Genomic DNA, 19858 nt, shown 5'->3' with positions numbered 1-19858 from the left:
GGGCTCATTGAGAATAGTTATTAGCATTATAAATGTCCTAAATTCTGCCAACTATCACCATTCCAAACTTATACCTCCTCTCTCCATATGTTTTCTTTCTCTTTGTATCACCCTCTTTTGGGAGGAAACTAGACATCCATCCCCTTTTGGGCTTTTCTCCCCTTCTCTTTTTACCTCTTCTTATATTAAAACATGTCAGGGAATTAGTATTTGTTCAGTTGGCTCACTGTGCACAAAACCAAAGAATTCTTTATCTCGATATTTAGACAAGGTTCGTTTGCAACTACTTCATCAATAATTGCTAAGTGAGTGGACGTGAATAATAGTGTTTAATTTAGGATCATCCTAAGGATTCTTTTTGCATAAATGGATGCTGGACAGCATTAGAAAATAACAGCTCCCCTAATCTTGTCCAACCTTATTAATTTGCTGATCAAACCCACAAACTCTTCATTATCAGATTAGTGTTGCCAGATTAAATTTGACAACTCCAGTCAATTATATCCACTTATACAGGAGGATTTTGACAGAGTAAAGTGTTATTGACTGTTCCTAAATAAGATAGAGGTTAACATATTTTACTTCACCTTTCAAAAGTATGCAGAGACCATATTATACCTAGTTTCATGTTCTGTGCAAGTGTGTCATTGCCTATGTAAAATTAGGTCAATTTGATAAGACAAGTCCAGAACATGGTAATTATATACAAAATATTTTGTAAACATTTTTTCCTTCTCTTTTTAACCTTGACTTAAATCTCTTGATTTTCAAAAATGAGTTCAATTCACTCAAATAGTATAATTTAGTAGTCTATGAAAAGAAGGAGCAAATAAACTAGTTTAGAGGTTAGAGGAAGTTTTTGTGTTTCTTTTTAATGAGTTTTTGAAAATTTAAATTATAAAAGTAACTTTTAAAGATTCAAAATAATCCCATGTCTGCATGATGTCCTTTTATTAGAAATAATAGGGGCTGGTGTTGTGGCACAGCGGGTTAAGGCCCTGGCCTGAGGCTCTGGCATCTCATATGGGTGCCGGTTCGAGATCCGGCTGCTCCACTTCTGATCCAGCTCTCTGCTATGGTCTGGGAAAGCAGTAGAACATGGCCGAAGTGCTTGGGCCCCTGCACCCATGTAGGAGACCCAGAAAAAGGTCCTAGCTCCTGGCTTTGGATCAGTGCAGCTCCAGCCGTTGAGGCCAATTGGGGAGTGAACCAGTAGATGGAAGACCTCTCTCTCTCTCTCTCTCTGCTGCTCTTCTCTCTCTGTGTAACTCTTTTAAATAAATAAATATATCTTAAAAAAGAAATAATAGGTAGAAAAATAATAATAAAGCTACTATACTAACTATAGAGATAATATTAAGTGATTACTTGCATCATGTAAAAAATTTTTTTCTTAGTCACAAGTTTCTGGATTTTTTTTTTTTTTACTAAATCTCTGGCCACAAGAAATATTTGTTTCATTTGGGTTTTTTTTCTTTCTTTTTTGTTTTATGTATTTATATAAACAGAACAGATTTCATGTATTTCATATATACAATTCTAAGAACATAAGAATACTTCCCATCCTCCACTAAATAAGGAACTCAACAAGTAGAAAGCAGAAAGACCACTGTTCTGCAGGAGTATAGGCAAGGGCTGTGAACGATAATCACATCTCAAGATGTCAATTTCACTCATACACAGAGGCAAAGCATGGACATGAACTAGCACATTTCCTCTGCACTTTGGACTCAATATCGATTATTCTTACATTTTCAACTTGTCTCAGTTCTTCCTCATGCTGACTGAAGATCTCTTCCCATCTGCGCTGACGCCTTCGCCTGCGGGTTTCCCCATCTGAGAGTTCAAGCTCCTCAGCTTTCCTTGATGACTTCGCCCTGAACCTCTTCGGCGACAGTCGTTTGGCTAGGGCCTGCCTTAGACTGGAAACTTTAGATTTTTTCTTCCGTGCCTGTTCTGGTTGAGAGTAAAATATGTTTGCCGACAGGTTTTCCATCAGGGTTTGCAGTGGACCAAGTGGCTTGGAGTTGTACGAGTTTGGCGCTCGAAGCAAGTCTCTCGATAACCCCTCTATCAGTGCCTGGATGGAGCCAACAGCCTGCGGGGGCTCTAGTGCCCAGGCCTGTGCCTGAGGTACCCCCTCCGTTTGCTTCTGCACTGGAATGAGCACCTGAGTGTCCAGATGCAGGGGCAGCAGCACGTGGTGGTTTTGTGAAAGCAGGGGCAGAAACACCTGGGCATGCACGCGTATTGTCTCAGGTTCCTCTGCGTCAGGCTCTGCCTGTGTGGGCTCCACAGCCTGTTCTTGTACCTCTGCCTCTTCTGGTGCCTCGTTCTGCTCCAGCTGCTCATCAGGTACCTGGTTCTGTATCTGCTGTTGTTCAGGGGCCTGGCCCTGCCTTTGTTGTGGTTCAGGCACCTGTTCTTGCCCCTGAAATTCCTCTGGCACCTGGTCCAGATCTTGTGGCTGTTCTGATATTTGGGCCTGGCCTTGAATCTGCTGCTCTTTTTTGGGTACTCTGGCCTGTATTAATAGAGGCCTGGGTACCTTACCCTGAGCCTGTAGTGGCATGAGCACCCGAGCTGCCCGCCGTAGTCGGGGAGGCGCCCTGATATGCATCTGTAGAGGCCTAGGTGCCTTCACCTTACCCTGAGCCTGTAGTGGCATGAACACCTGAGCTGCCCCTTGTAGTCGTTTAGGTGCCTGCGCTTGCCTCTGTAGAGGCCTAGGTGCGTTCTCCTGAGCCTGTAGTGGCATGTGCATCTTGGCTGCCCCCTGGAGTTGCTGAAGTGCCTGGACCTGTGAGTCTTCTTGATCAGGTAACCATCTCGGCTGAGAGGGTTCTCCATGCAGGACTCTAAGTGGCCTGCATCGGCTGCTGGTTGGCAATCTCAGAAGCTCATGAGTGCAGGAGGGTCCCCTGAAACAAACAAGTGATGATCATACAATTAGAATGTCCAGTGCAATGGAGCCATTCTGGGAAATTCTCTTTTTTTTAAATGGATAGTTTCTGTAACAAAGATATTTTCAATAATTTTGTATTCATCCCTGTAGTGTTTGAAATATCCCTTTTTATTTTTAATAAAAAACTTTTTATTATTAATGTATTCTCTTATTAATGGAGTCTGATAATCTACCTGGATCATTCTGTTGCCAGGCATTAAGGAGTAGTAATAAAAATTTGTCCTCAACTTTTCCATTCAATATTTCTTGAAAAAAGATCTGTTATTTGGTATATCCAAAAGTATTAAGTATTTCTGAGTCAAAGGCAACAGTATGGAATCAACTGCCCTAAGTGAATTGCTATTATCCAGTTATATACACCATTTATCTAACATACCTGAATCTTTTTATAGTGTAATGTTCCTTAATAGCTTCTTCTCTTTCAAAGATCAGAGGTATCCCTTCATATGAAAAAGAAAATAAACCAAAAGCTATATTACACATAAAGTCAGCAGAGATGCATGCAATCAATCTTAGTGACTTTGGCCCTTACTAATGTTCAAGATGTAGATTTCATTCCATAGGGAAAAAAGTACCTCTCCAAACACATAGTTGATTATTGGTGTGGACAAAAGTCTAGCTGCTAGGCCCACTTTTGCATTGCCTGTGGATTAAATTTTCTGGGCAAAGAAAGAAACTTTACCAAACTGCTGCAATTCTAAAGAGAAGAATAGATAATAAGACAAGAGAAACTCTAAACAGCTAATGTGCCTGACTTACAGCTAAGGGATCTCAATGTGAGGACTGCATGGCTTCGGACTGATCTTTAGTCTTTTTAATGAGAAGGTAAAAATCTCAGTTCTGGGTTTCACACTTAACACATTTAAAACACCCAGCTGCTTTCCTTTCACCTTTGCCATTATTATTGACATATAAAAGCTTTAAAAACAAAAGTTTTCTTTTGAATTTCTTATAGTAGAATGTCTAGGGCAACTATATTGACATCCTCAGTGTAAGCGCCATGTAGATGAGAGTTTTCCTGCAGATACCATTCTGGAAAACTCGTGCCTCTGGGAGTTAGCAAATTAGTAGATGTGTGGTTTTCCTTCACCCATTTGAGAACTGGCTGGGTTCTGTGATGTGCATCTGGTAACTTCATTCCCAGATGTAATCAAATCATCCTACTGTTCCTCACCTCTAAACAGGACACATCCAGTTACCCAGATGGCAGCTGATGGAAGGATGTTTGTGATCTTCTTCAGTTCCCTCTCCTTCACTCCATTTTTACCCTTAACCTTGCTGTAATCCCCCAAACTGAATATGTCACAGAGCCTACATAGTTAGCACTTCCCTGGATTTGATGAAAATCAATCCCATTATATTGGATATAAATAGAAACTTACATTCATTTGTTTATATTAGTCCCTTTAATTAAATCTTATAGTTGAAGTTAGTATAGTGCATAAAATGCAGAAAGATTACTTTAACATTAGCAGTCCATAAGTGGTTAATTACAAACCCACTTATCTTAGTAGAGTCAGTTAAAAAATAAGCTGAAAAACAACCATAAAATATAGGTTTTTTTTCCTTTTATTTATATTGTTTAATTAGTAGCTAGCTTAAAATCACCAAATCACAAAATTCTATTTGAAGCTTTCCAGGACTTTGTAGATATAAGCACTTGCCATACAAAACTGGCAACAGTGAATAACCTTGTATCTACACATGCTCAGGCAAGAAGTAATTAAATGAGCAAAAACACATGGCATATTATCAGAAAAACTAAATATAGAAGGCCTAAGTATTTTTACTTTCCACATAATTCATAAACAAATACTCTTTTTCTGAATACAGTGAGTAAATCATCTGAATAGTCATTCTAGTAAAATACGACTTCACAGATTCTACCTTTTTTCTGTCTTTTTTTGATGATTCCTGTCAGATGCTTCGTCAATGACTCAACAACATGTCGTTCATTTTTTATATTGTGAACAAATGGATGATGAAGCATGTTTGCAGAAGTAGGACGAAATAGGAAGTTTTTTATCATGCATTTTTCCATGAAATTGTGGAACTTGCGGGACCTAAAAGAAAGGAGTTGAAGGAATGAAGACATTCTCTGGCCTGCGATCTCTTCCCAACCCCAACCACATGGCACTATGAAGGTCTTATTTCTGGAAAGAGTTGCCTCTATTTATAATTGTCATTTCAATGAGCAAATATCCTACGGCTTGACAATACACATTACAGAGCGAAGCCATTTAAAACTCAGAAAAAGAAACCACAGTCAATATAATTTTCTACCCAAATAATAGTAGGAACTTCAATGAGTTCAGCTGTACAGCTCTATGTACATGGTAAAAATGCAAGTGATGATATATATGGCAATGAAATGCTTGATGTGAGATATAATACACACACACACACACACACAGCCAATGAGGCAAGATTTGTCAGTCCATAATACTCATAACTGTCAAGCCTGAATGTTTCCCTTAGTTATACACAGACGCCTGGATGTACCAGGACTAAGTAATCTTTTAAAATCATCCCACGAAAACAGATGTGAGCAAAAAGGCTGAAATGTGTGCAACGGGTTAAACTGAATCACAAGGGAAAATGTCAGTAATCAAATCATGGTTACCAGTTTAAAGTACTAGATCAGAAATCTTCAGAGAGAAGGATCCCCACATTTAGTTGGCCCTGGGAAAACAAGTTCTCTGCCCTAGAGCTGTGCATGAATGGACCACCCAACAGAACTATATATTACAACCACTAACTGACTATCTAGGCACAGTAAGACACTGCACAAATGATGGGCAATTCACAATGTTACTGGGGAAAAAACTGAATCTGCCTCTTAGTGGCAGGACAGTAATATTGTCCTAATTCACTATGAATGATCTTACTTACTTGTAGCTAGCTAACTAGTTCTTAATGAAAACTGGTCAGTTAGATTTCCCTGTTAAAATGCTGGGTTTCAGGAAACACTGTCCAATAAAGATGGTGAAGCAAAACTGATAAAATGAATTAAAACCTCTTTGCTACACAAATGTCAAGTCAGTGTATTTAGGAGATCAAGACATTCATCTTTACCATCCACTGGATTTGACTGTAGGAGCAGATTCCCGCAAAATGACAAAAAGAGCTTCCAAGGGCTGAAGGTTACACAGAGCTGTGAAGGGAAATAGAGAATTTTAGAAAGAATGAGAAGGGTATCTGCAGAGCACTCTCTGTGATTCAGAGGGGATTCTCAGTGTTCTTCTACATATCCTGTTTTACACACATTAGGGGAGGATAGGTACAAAATAATGTACTTAAAGGAAAGGCTCATTTTATACACAAACATTGTCTTATATGATTCTAAAGTTTCATCAACACTGTGTGTAACAAATCAATAATAAATTAGACTACATTGTTTTTGAAATTGTGGTTGATGATTTTTATCTGGAAAAGTTAACAAAAACTGGAGACACTGATTGGTGTTTCTGTACAATGAGTATAGACAAGAATATGTAATTATAGAATTCAGTCAACCAAATTAGTAGCTAAACACAATAATACATAAATAAGCTTGCTTGAGTAGTCTAGAAAGCTGAGAAGAATATGTTTTGGGAGCTGAGAGTCCTAGAAAAAGAGGCAACTTGAGTATAACAAACTGTTAAGAACATGCCTTCTAGAATAATATCATTTGGATGATACAAATACTAGCTTTGCCTTTGTGATCTTCAGCAACTTAGTTAACCTTTATGTGTCCCAGTTTCTACTTCTGAAAAACAGGAAATACAGCAAGAACACCTTCCAAAACTTGCTGTGAGAATTAGTAAACTACAAGTCAAAGTGTCTGACATGTAGTGGGTGCTTAATAAATATTTACTGTTCAAATCTGTGACAAATTACTGGGCATTCATTATGTTTTTCATAAACACAAGCATTCAAAGAACGTATTCTAATATTGCTATTTGAACTGTCACACTGGTTTGAGAATTCTAGGTTTTTCTCTAAGTTTTTTTTTCTTAATTTTTACAATTAATATAAAAGGAACAAATTTCATATATTTCATATATACAAGTTTTAATAGCATACTGATACTTCCCATCCTATCTTCCCTCCCTCCCTCACTCTCACCTTCCCTCCAACTCCTTTCTTATTTTTCTTTTAATTGTTACAATGACATACTTTCAATTTACTTTATAATCATAAGCTTAAGCCTTCACTAAATAAAGAATTCAACAAGTAGTAAGTAGAAAAACCACTGTTCCTCAGGAGTATAGACAGGGCTATAAACAACGATCAAATCTCAAAATGTCAATTTTGCTCATATGCATTAGTTTTTTTTTGCACTCTGCATATTAGTTACTAAAATATGTATCTTAACATCCATACCTATATGTTTAATGCATAAAAGCCAAGGCACAGAATCAATGTAGGTGTCCATTGATGGATGACTTGATAAAGAAAAAGTGGTTTATATACATGGTGAGACAGTATTCACCCATAAAAAAGAATGAGATCCTGAGGCTGGTGCTATGGCACAGCATGTTATGCCACTACCTGCAATGCCAGCATCCCATATCAGAACATCAGGTTGAGTACTGCCTGCTCTGCTTTCGATGTACCTGGGAAAGCAGTGGAAAATGGTCCTGAGCTAGTGGGTAAAGCCACAGCCTGCAGCACTGGCATTCCATATGGGTGCCAGTTCAAATCTTGGCTGCTCCAATTCCAATACAGCTCCCTGCAAATGTGCCTGGTAAGCAGAAGATGGCCCAACTGCTTTGGCCCCTGAACCCATATGGGAGACCCAGAAGAAATTCTGGCTCCTGGCTTTAGCCTGGCTCAGCCCTGGACATTGTGGCCATTTGGGGAGTGAACTAGCAGATGAAAGACTTCTCTCTCTCTCCCTTTGCCTCTCTCTGTAACTCTGACTTTCAAATAAAGTAAATGAATCTTTATAAAAAAAGAAAGAAAGAAAATGGTCCAAGTACTTGGGCCACTGTACCCATGTGGGAGACCTGGATGGAGTTTCAGGCTCCTGACTTCATAGTGGTACAACCCTGGCCATTGTGGCCATTTGGGGAATGAATTGCATATGGAAGATCACTCTCTCTTCTCTCTATGGTCTCTCCCTTTCTCTGTCATTCAGCCTTTCAAATAGATAAATCTCAAAAAAGAAGAAGATAGTTACATGCATCATACTGGAGGGCTACATCACAGAAAGACAAATGCCACATATCTCACTTATTCTAGGGTACATCAATATGTTTGTGGACAAATGGAATAACAAGATAGGTTTATTTTGGTGCAAAACCCTTTGAAACCCATGAATACATGGGGTCTTCAATAAGTTCATGAAAATGCATATTATGAAAAAATGATGTATATATTTCGAAGATTTTTTGCACCGAAATAAACTCATTTTTAATTCCATTTTTCCATGAACTTTTGTAATACTCTGGAAAGTATAATCTAAAGTTGATCTTAAAGAAGTAGGGAACAGAACAGTGATTACCAGAACCTCGGAAGGGTATGAGGGAGAGAGGGTGGCTAATGGACACAGGAGTGCAGTTGGCTCTTCTATAGCACAGTAGGATAACCATGGTTGATAGCAATTAATTGAATATTTCAAAAGAACAAGCAAGAATTTGAATGCTCCAAATACAAAGAAATTATACACATCTGAGGTGATAAATATGCTAATTACCCTGTTCTGAATGATTCTTACGTATTGATTACATATATTGAAATGTCATACTGTACCCCACAAACATGTACAATTACTATGTGTCAATAAAAGTATATTAAAATAATAAACAATTATGTGTCTCATGTCACTTATTTCCTGTTATGTTTTGATGAAAGAAAATTGGCAGTGCCAAAAATCTCCAATCGAGATCCACAGCATAAACTTTGTTAAACACTACAAGTGTGACATTTATGGGAACACAGTTTGATATTAATGACTCTTCATAGAGTCATCTTTTCCCCACAATACATCATCAGGAAACCTACAGTTCCAAACTGCCCTACAAACAAAAAGAAAAAAGAATCTCCAGGATGTTTTTATTGGGGTGATGAAAAGGCAACTGTTCATAGGTCAAGCTTTGTTCTCAATTACACAGATATGAATTAACACAAGGTGAGGGCTTATAACTGAGGGCAGAATTAGCTATAAGCTCAAACAATAAGGATCACATTGGACTTTTTTTATTCCTTTACTGTGCCTAGTAATTTACCAATTTGTGTCCTTTAAACATATTGTGAGATTGTACACTATGAAACAGTGATTTATTAACACTTGTCATTTACTTTATTGACAACTTTAGAGGTCAATTAGGTAAGTTTCATTAAGGAATAAACATTCCATAAAGGAATGGAGCACAGGGTGGATACAAGATCTATGTCAACAGCAGCTGTGGATGGTTTCATAACTAGTCCAATTTTAGGAATGTTGGTAAGTGAACTCTCCAGCCCATATCTCATAACACTGTCTAAATGTTAACTATTACAGGTCCAATATATCAAAATAGAAAACCTCCTTTAAAATACACATCCCTTAAGAGGCTGGGCACATATGAAGCTGGGCTAGGGCAGAACCTGATGAACTAATGTGCTTTATTCCTAATACATGTTGAGATCTGAAAGAATCTTCTGAATACTGAAGAAATAGGCCTCTTGATGGGACAAAGGTGAATTTGAATCATAAAGCACCAAGGTAAAGATTGGCATGGTGTGTGAGGGAGGGATACTGCAAGGAATAGAAGTAGAACTGTTAAGTGAGCATCATTGACAATATTAAAAATAATTTATGCAGTATCAGGGAGTATGTCAAAATGGGGAAAGACAGAGTAAAGACTAAGTTGGCTTGTGCAGACTGCAAGGAAGGGGAAGTCAGAGAAAATTGTTGACCTTATCCTGCTTCTCTTCCAAGCAAAGTTTCACTTAGCTATTAAGAATAGAGAAGTTGGGGACAGCACTATGGCATAGTAAGCTAAGTCTTTGCCTGTGGTGCCAGAATCCCATACAGGCGCTGGTTCTAATCCCGGCTGCTCCTCTTCTGTTCCAGCTCTCTGCTATGGCCTGGGAAAGCAGTAGAAGATGGCCCAACTCCTTGGGCCCCTGCACTCGTGTGGGAGACCCGGAAGAAGCTCCTGGCTCCTGGCTTTGGATAAGCTTAGCTCCAGCCATTGCGGCCATTTGGGGAGTGAACCAGCAGATGGAAGACCTTTCTCTGTCTCTCCCTCTCACTATCTGTAACTCTACCTCTCAAATAAATAAATCTTTAAAAAAAAGAATAGAGATGTGAAGAACCTCATTTATTAAACAGTAACCAGCCTATGAGATTCTGTTGTTTTATTGACTACTAGTATTCTGGTCTTGGTTTAAAGATCTTGTGGTTTGAATTCCACACTGAAATTGTGAAAGAAAGGGGCCGGTGCTGTGGTATAGCAAGTGAAGCCACTGCCTGCAGTGCTGGCATCCCACATGGGCACCAGTTCTAGTCCTGGCTGCTCCTCTTCCGATCCAGCTCTCTGCTGTGGCCTGGGAAAGCAGTGGAAGATGGCCCCAAGTCCTTAGGCCCCTACACCCACGTGGGAGACCCAGAAGAAGATCCTGGCTCCTGGCTTTGGATCAGTGCAGCTCCAGCCATTGAGGCCATCTGGGGAGTAAAACAGCAAATGGAAGATCTCTCTCTCTCTCTCTGTCTCTGCCTCTCTATAACTCTGCTTTTCAAATAAATAAATAAATCTTAAAAAATAAAAAATTCTGTGAGAGATTTACCAAAGAAAGATCAAAGGAAGAGAATTTTACTCTCTGGATCTCAGAGGTCACTATCAGATAACTGCCACTTTGGGAAACCATCCCCTCTGAGATGAGAATTATCATAACCTGGAGAATTTCTGCAGTTTATTTCATGCCACTCATTTCCATGTAAAGTTCATACTCCAGGAAATAATGGAAGCTGCTGAAAGAGAAATGTTTTAGTAGGGTGGCTATCTACATTTCTCAAGCCCAAACTTGTGCCATTCCAATTAGTTCTCCAGACAGAGGGGCCCTATTTTCTCTCCTTGTGAGTTCAGGACATCCTGGTGCTCACTTGTCTTTTCCAAGCAGCTTGCCTTTTACAAACCCTGTGCAAGACTCCCCTGCACTATTTTGTGAGTTTGTTCATCATCCTATTTTTTCTTGTAATACACACAGTAAAGCAACAAAAAAAGGTGAACCAAGAAGCACAAACCTAAAAACACAGAAAGGTGATTTTTTTTGGTGAGGCACACTCAAAAACAATGGGAAAAAAGATAGTACTTGATTCAGTAATGCATCCTAACTAAATTTGTACATCAATACTAATATGAGTTACCATATTGTGAATTCAAGGAGAAAAGGAGTGTGGGAAGAAAGAGAAGGGGGGGGAGAGACAGAGAGAGAGAGAGAGAGGGAGGAAGAAAGAGTAAAATTCAGAGAGAAGAAGAAGGAAGAGGAGGAGGTGGGGAGAAGCTTCTGCATAGTCTAACATAATCTAAATATGTTTCCCAAACACATACAGTCAGGAGATGATGAGGACTAATTCACATATTCTGTGTCATTTCCACTTTATATATGTGGCGTATGTAAAGTTTTACATTTGAATCTTTTTAATCATTCAATTTATATTCACTCAACTTGGGTACCTGTAGTTTAGGGGCACTAGAAAAGAGCCAGCACCAATCAGATCTCCACAACCACCTTAGCTTCATCAAACTTTGCTTTGATACTCACAGAACACGAGAAATTCTCAACAATTAAGTCACCACTATTTGTACTCCTTAAAATTCCTCCCTTTAGCTTTGAAATCCAGTGCTAAGATAGTTCAAGTTTATAAAGCTTGGTGAGTGAACATTGTGAAGGGAACATATGCAATCTGTTTGGGAGGGAACAAAGCAATCTCGCTCCCACCCCCCAAAACACATATTCCAAGTTATTCCTTTCACTTATGCAATACTACCATGAATGTATTATCATAGATACATTGGATTTAGATGTTGAGGACAATAAATATGCCATGCTATGGAGTCTGACATTAGGCAGTTATCAGTCAGTTATGCCCAAATTCATATTCCATTCTCACTTCCCTATCAATGTCTTGAGAGAATAGGATGCTGACAGGCCATTTAAATCATAATGAGTGGGAGACACCAGAGGAAATTGTGAAGGGCACTGGGGTGACTGAAAGGAGCAAAGATATCAAAGATAAACTGGACTGACTCCTGAGGAAACCTAGCTTAGCTCCCAACATTGCTGTGTCCGGCTCTACTTCAATGAATTACTGGAGTATTTTCTCAATGATCACAGCCTGAAGCAGCAGCAATGTGTGACTGTAAATGTTCTGGAACATAAATATTCCACTAGTCAATTGAGACTATAATGTCTTTGGACTTCAGTTGCTCAGGACTGTCAGGACCAAACACTACTGAGACTAAATTGAAACAACAGTCAGCCTAAAATAAGCATAAAAAGAAAAGCATAGGCTGTTTTATATACCCCAATCTGTCCACACTGACAAATTCATTTGGTCATCACTCATAGCTTGACTCATAATGGGACGCAGGTGTGACCAGAAGAAACTGACTGGTATAAGTAGTGATCTCAAATTCTTCCAGAAAAACATATTTGTATAGCGTTATAGCCTTAAACTTTAGCAAATATTATGTATTTTTACTCACGAGGAGCCCCTTCAGCCATTTCAATTGCAGTGATTCCCACAGACCACACATCACTCTGCAAAGGAAAAGAGAAAAAAAAAAAGTCACTCAAAAATTGGAAACCGGTGGTATTTAGAACCTCAAAACAACCTTCCGCTGGGGATGAGGGTGCCAATGTCAGTGGCAATTTTTGGATCTTCTTTTTAAAAAGATTTTTTATTTATTTTATTTTGAAAATCAGAGTTGCAGAATCAGAGTTGCAGCACCAGAGGCAGAGAGAGGGAGAGAGATCTTTCAACCACTGATTCACTCCCCAAACGCTACAATGAACCAGGCTGAAGCTAGGAGCCTAGAATTCCATTTGAGCCTCCCACATGGTTGCAGGGTTCTAAGCACTTGAGCCATCCTCTGTTGCTTTCCCAGGTACATTAGCAGGGAACTGGATTGGAAATGGAGCGGTTGGGACACGAACCAGCATCCATATGGGATGTGTCAAAAACTGCAGACCAACCCACTGCACCACAACACTGGCCCCTTCTGAGTGTCCTAAAATGAAGTTATAGGGAGACATTTGAGCTTTTAACCAGCCAATATTCCTTACTCTACAGCAGGTTGAGGTGGAGTGGAGTCCAGTTCAGAGAAAGTTCACCTTGAATACACTGAGAATGTTGCCTTAAGTGAAATGCCAAAACTGCCATAACAAAGTCCAACTACATAGACACACAAGCTATGTGATCTTGGGCAAAAGATTTAACTTGGTGTATTTCAATGTCACTCTATATAATGGTGATAATAATAGTATCCACCTCGATGGACTCCTCTGTCTATATATACATGTATATGTGTATCATATATGCACATATTTACATGTAAATACATAACATCAGGGGCCAGCACTGTGGTGTAGTGGGTAAAGCTGCCACCTTCAGTGTCAGCATCCCATAAGGGCGCCGGTTTGAGACCTGGCTCCACTTCCGATCCAGCTCTCTGCTATAGCCTGGGAAAGCAGTAGAAGATGGCCCAAGTCTTTGGGACTCTGGACCCACATGGGAGACTCAAGAAAGCTCCCGGCTCCTGGCTTCAGATTGGCACAGCTCCAGCTGTTGTGGCCAATTGGGGAGTGAACCAGCAGATGGAAGACTCCCCCTGCCCCGCCTCTCCTTCTCTGTGTAACTCTGACTTTCAAATAAATAAATAAATCTTTAAAAAAATACATAACATCAATTAAGTATACTCTGTGGAAGGGGCACAGGACTAGAGACACACTGTATGACTGAATGACTTCTAAACAAATTGATTGCATTTTTAGAAAGTAGGGTTATAGATCTGTTAGCTTCAGTTGTGAAATTTTCTTTCAGCCTCACAGGACAAAAAATTGTAAAAAGTGGAATACAAGTGAAAGCCCGTGGGAGAGTGCTCTATGCTTTATATGGTTGTAAAGTACTGTTTTTACAGTAAGTCACTTGAAGAACTCACACTTGCATAGTCTCCATGGATTCTGATATATCTGATATAGCACTGAACATATAACAGGCGCCCAGTGAATGATTATTTTGCAGATCAAGCAGAGGGCATTCAAGGAAAAGAGATGAAACTTAAATTAATCAACTTCAAGTATTAAGTCTTAAGTTCCACACTGGGAGACCACAATGAATTGTTTGGATGACTTATGATGTGGAGACTGAGTGAGGTTTTTCCAGTCTATAGTAAATGGAGAGTTTTCTTTCCACATCAGCTTTTTGAAATGTGTACATAGATGTATATTGTCCAAATTGCTGTTTCAGTGGAAATTTTAATAAATAGCATGAATTGTTACTTAATTTGTCTATCCCACTGGTTTTCTGTGGTTTGGAGGTGAACCATGCCAAGGATTTTCTACATTTCCCCAAGTAATCAAATTATTATTTTTTTCTCTTTGGAGCTAAGTTACTGTAGGGATTAATAACTGGCTTTACATTTGTTCATTTTTAAATTTACAAAGTCCTCTGACCCTGAAAGTTAAATTTCAATATAAAGCCACGTAACATAATAGTTTAACCAAAGAGTTACCAGGAACAAGAACTAGATATTCTACCTCAAATCCCAGTAACTCCCAATGGTCTACTTTGTCTACATTCTTGGAATATATTATTTTTATGCACACAATCTAACCACATATAAGAATACAGGATAGTATTTCATATTTGAGTTTAATGTGGAAGGTGGATCCATGCATTTTATTATTTTTATTACTCAAAATAAATGATAATCAAAATCCCTTCCAAAATGTTGTTCCCACTCTCTGAATTCTCACACTCACTCGGTAATCATAGGAGCGTCTCGGGTCCTCGTCACAGTTAATCACCTCGGGTGCCATCCAGTATGGTGTCCCAATGAAGCTATTTCTCCTTCCATTAGTTCTGCTTACCTGGGCGCTCACTCCAAAATCCACTGCAAAATTTAGCAGATGTCAAAATAATTCATCAGCAACAGAAAGCTCAATAAGTTATTGCTTTAACTTGGAAAGCCAATACAAAAGCCACAATGGATAACAGATTTTCATTCCAGCCCAGCAAACTTTACCCTGAAGTCTACTCCAGGAATACTGGGAAATAAGCTTTTGCTGCTATTTATGTTGGAATGAGACTCTGCAGTGCTATTATAAATCTACAGTAGGTTTGGCTGAATGTTTACCATGAATATTAAAAATAAAGTTCTATTGGTACGCCCTGAACCTCTCAAGCGATAACATATGTAGTGTCTGGGCCTGCCACCAAGCAGGAAGAAGAACAGCATTATAAGCGACATCTAAGAAATCTAAAACCTATCAGCAGTTGATTAGGAAGCCTCACTCATGACATAAGAAAGTCCTATTGCATTGATTAAGAAAAATGGGTTTCCTGCTAGAATTTAGTTTAACTTCTTGCACAGATCCTCTGAATGGGATGCAAATGTTTACTGCAGAATCTATAGCTTAACTTAGACTATAAAAGTTCAGTCTTCATCTGTGGGATACATTATAACAAAATATTTAATATGGTATCCTCAGAAACAGTAGGGAAAAAAGAGGCTAAAGTAGACTAGGATTATTGATTCCAGAAGCATAAGACAAAGATGAAAAATGAAGGAGATTTTCTAATTTAGAATGGTTTCCAGGAATCTAGAGGATGGCAAACCAAATTGACTGAAAAGCAGCTTGAAGAATTTAGGAGAAGAAAAGGAAAAAGAAAAAGTAACAGTTAAAGGCATCTTCAAGAAATGATATAACACAAACAACTGCAAAACTGTCTATAATATTGTAAAGAACACCACAGTGTGTTGCAGGCTCATAATATAGATTTTTTTTATTAGAAATAGTTTACATCAGAGCTCAGCATTCTCACTATCCCTGAGGGCCAAATTTAAGTGCCAAGAAATATCTATAAATGCTCTCATCTGATATATGGCATATATCCAGGGAAGAAAATGAAAGAAAAGAATAGAAGACAGAGTAGCAAATAAACAAAAAAGAAAAAAAAATGAAAGAAAACAGAATGCTCAAAGTGGGATGAAAGATAGAGATGAAGCCTCAAAAGTGGTAGAATTTAACCTTTTCTTTAATTACTTTAGGGAATGGAATATGAAGATAGGTCATCAACTTAAAACACAATATAATCATTATCTTGTCTCTTTTCTTTCTGTCACTTTTTTGGTTTTTTTTGGCACTTTGCAGTTTGCCTCTACAGCCGTCTCCTTTTAATATGTTGCTTAAGATATGAGGGTCTCTCAAAAAGTCTGTGGAAAACCGATTAAAAGATAGGTTTGTTTTGCTGTAAAAACTTGGAAATCCATGCATAGTTTTTTCATAATAAGTATTTTCCATGTATTTATGAAGGCCTCTTATATGCACACATTTCATTTTTTGCACCAAAATAAGCTAACCTTTTAATTTTCTTTTCGACTAAGTTGTGAAGTACCCTTGTATGCATAAGAAATCTAAAACTAATTTTGTAAGGATTATAGGTAAAACAGCTTGATTAAATTTGATTCCAGCACTAAAAGTTCTCTCTTCCAGAGTAAAGTACATTAGTTTTACAATATGGGCTTTGTGTACAATTTCTCTTTGGTGTGTTGCAAATGGCCAGGAAGGTCAACAACTTGACCCAAGTATATGGCAATGTTGCTCTGTTAACAGAGTTTAGTCCTGTGGAAGATCATCTATCCTGCACATTTAAAATGTGGAATCTACATGTTCCTCAAGTATTTTAATACAGTCTCTTAAAATTTTGTGCTTCTACCTTTGTATCATTTAGACACTAAGGGGTAATATACTTTCTTGAAACTTTGACTTATTTCCAAAGCAACTATTACCTCATGCCTCATTTACAAATGTTTCATGAAAAATGTTGTCAATGAATGAACAAAATCTCTATTCTCATTCTATGTGCTTAGCTAGAAGATAGGAACTATCTCAGTCAGATTAAAAAGACATGTTAGGAAGAGCTGATATAGTTAAAAATAATATAGATGATTTATGTCCTATATCGATGAGGTTATCTGTCATTGCATAGTACTGACATTATTTATATTGCATTATTTAAAAACTAACCATTGATGTGTATTTTAATGTTAAATTATGTGATACATTCAACCATGTGTGCCTGTAAAACAACATGCGGCTATTTTGAAATAAGTTAGGCCACTGTGAATCCTGGATTAGAAAGCTGGGGACTTTTTGGTCTTTTGGTTTTTAATTCTGAATTTGATTTAGACAATTGGGGCATCATTTCTGATCAACATCATTTCTTCAAATGTTTGATGGAAAATTCTATAGGAACGATTTGTACCTAAGTAATTTAAAAGTTCTTTGAGATTTTGGGGGAAATAAGGCTCTACGACTTGAAAGAATTTTCTTTGCTCTTTACTCCTGTCCATGACACAGAAACTTCTGCATGAAAAATACTCAGTTTAATTACTGAGATAAATTTAACAGCTATCTGTAATAGGGGATAAACCAATGTTCACAAAGTAAACCACCCATTAAAAGTTAAAAGTTATTTTATCTCTACACTTTGAAAGAATCAATTCAGTGCATTCTCTTTCTTTTGTCCCACCTCTCCGCCCAAACAACTTTTTAAATTTTGGCTGGTTTTGTAAACCGGGAAGCCCTAGCTCAGATATGCGGAGGATTTTGGCAGGGACGTGATAGCACAATTATCTCATGTAGATGTTTTGTACCTCACCTCAAACATCGTGGGAAAACACTTACCGAGTTTTACTTCAGCTGTATGAGTCAGGAGTACATTCTGACCCTTGATGTCCCGGTGGATTACTCGGTGTGCATGAAGGTGAGCTAGACCCTGTATATACAAAACAAAAAAGCCACATCAGTATAGGTGTTTTTCTTTTTTCTGGTACTCTTCTTAGTATTTTTGGAAAAGCCTTTGGTAAAAGAAATGGTCCAGATTTTCTTTTTCAGACAAAATACTTTCTTTAGGCTGGAATTACTACAACCATTTCCCAGAAATACTACTTTTGGCTATAAGGAAAGGAAAATAAATCAGGACACCCATGAAAGAAAAGGAACACCAAAAAGTAATGTTTGTATACATTGGGCCACTTTACCTTCCTTTCTTGCTTCCATATTTCCAACTAACCATAAGAGTAAAATCCTGGACATCTTAAATATCATAGCTCAGCCACCGTTTTGCTCTATTCCTCATCCAACCATTTGTTTAGTCCAAAATATTTTCTAGTCAGCCTTGTAGGCTGAGAATTTGGAGGAATATGGAAATTCATTTTAAAGCTTTTGCAATTTGTGTTGGCTTCCCTTGCTGGCTTCAGCCTATTCACCACTAAAACTAACCCGTGACCTGGCTACACCATGACATGGTATGCAGTATTAGGCTGCAATGAGATTGCTCCAGACACTAACTGGGGATTAATCATAGAAGTAGCAATTTACAAGGCTAACATTTAGTGAGTTCTTGTTCTTTCCCAGATACTGTGCTATATGGTTTATGTGAAGTAAGTTATTAAATCCTCAAAGCAAATCTTTGAGGAAGGTATAAATACCATCCTATATTAGATGAGGAAAATGAGACTTGGAGAAATTAAGTATCTGATTCAAAGTTACATTGCTAATAACACAGTGAACCAGAATTTAAATTCAGTCCAAAGCATGGACTCTTAACCAATTATACCATGACTATAAGTGAATACAACTACATGGGAAGAAGGGCATTCTGTCCCAGTTTCTTGCATGACCCTAAGCACTTAAAGCATAAAGAAAATTTTCAGTTTTGTAAATCAAGAAGGCAGTAGCTCTCTCCTGATTGGGTGTTAGAAATAAGGAAAAATACAGCAGTATTCACAGAACATATTGGTATGCAAGGATACATAAGGTTTGGGCCTTTCTGGGGAATATTCACTTCTCCTGATTCACCTTAAGCCATGATGATAGTACCAAGTTTTTTAAAGCAGAACTTTAAATATAATAACATAACCAATAATCCAAGTGGTCATTTCCATTTAACACAGTGGTCCAAATCTGACAGTCATTAAAGACCATGATTTGGGGTGACCTGGACTCTCATCTTGCCATCTACCTTAAAATTTAAAGACACCCCCTGACCATCTACTTCCTCCAAAGCTTTTTGGCCATTTTAGGTTTCTTCACACAGATAGTACATTTGGGGCTCTTAAATCATCAGATATGAGCAGGTCTAAAGTCCATTGTATATATTATTTCCTGGCTCTCAAGACCAGGGGAGAATGACTCTATGAAGACTCACCTGAAGGATTTCTCGGCAGATATAAGCAATCCAGTCTTCTTTTAAACTCTGATTTCTGGTCATCCTCACTACGTCAGTGACTGAACCTGCTGCACATAACTCCATCACCATCTGCAGGGAATTCCACAAAGTATCAAGAGTTAGAGAGTCATTCTCTGAAAATATATGAAGAATTTTAGTCCAAGTGGCTCATATTTATAAGTATTCTTCGGAGACTAAGGCATTGCAAAGACTGGCTCAGTTGTCTGGTAGAAGACTCTAGAGCCTAGAGGAATTAGAAAAAGTTGGATAAAACTCAAAGATTTGTACAGGAAGGGAAGCTAGCTACCATACCAGGGATATTAAGCCAGGAGGTAGGATTTGAGCTAAGCCCTAAGATAGGTAGTATTTGGACATACTTGGAAGGAAGAACATTCGGTTTAGGAAAAACCCAGTGAATACATGCCCTTATAAAGAAGTCTGGCCAGGGGACAAAGCTGAAT

The 19858-nt window shown here is 38.2% G+C and overlaps 1 protein-coding gene across 4 annotated transcripts in view; it reads right to left on the bottom strand.

Annotated features, from left to right (window-relative positions):
* Positions 1 to 19858, bottom strand: part of NRK (Nik related kinase) — a 147292-nt gene that overhangs the window by 48752 nt on the left and 78682 nt on the right. For all 4 annotated transcript variants that reach the window (XM_062183922.1, XM_062183919.1, XM_062183920.1 and 1 more), the window contains exons 6-13: positions 19377 to 19487; positions 17852 to 17942; positions 14924 to 15054; positions 12646 to 12700; positions 6041 to 6119; positions 4853 to 5028; positions 3342 to 3405; positions 1751 to 2921 (exon numbers count right to left, since the gene is read on the bottom strand). In XM_062183922.1, coding sequence (XP_062039906.1) covers positions 1751 to 2921; positions 3342 to 3405; positions 4853 to 5028; positions 6041 to 6119; positions 12646 to 12700; positions 14924 to 15054; positions 17852 to 17942; positions 19377 to 19487 — 1878 coding nt within the window. The remainder of the gene's footprint in view (positions 1 to 1750; positions 2922 to 3341; positions 3406 to 4852; positions 5029 to 6040; positions 6120 to 12645; positions 12701 to 14923; positions 15055 to 17851; positions 17943 to 19376; positions 19488 to 19858) is intronic.

The sequence above is a fragment of the Lepus europaeus genome, chromosome X (assembly GCF_033115175.1).
Source record: "Lepus europaeus isolate LE1 chromosome X, mLepTim1.pri, whole genome shotgun sequence".
Lineage (NCBI taxonomy): Eukaryota > Metazoa > Chordata > Mammalia > Lagomorpha > Leporidae > Lepus > Lepus europaeus.
Note: the sequence above shows the minus strand (reverse complement) of the source record. Positions and strands in the feature narration are given on the sequence as shown.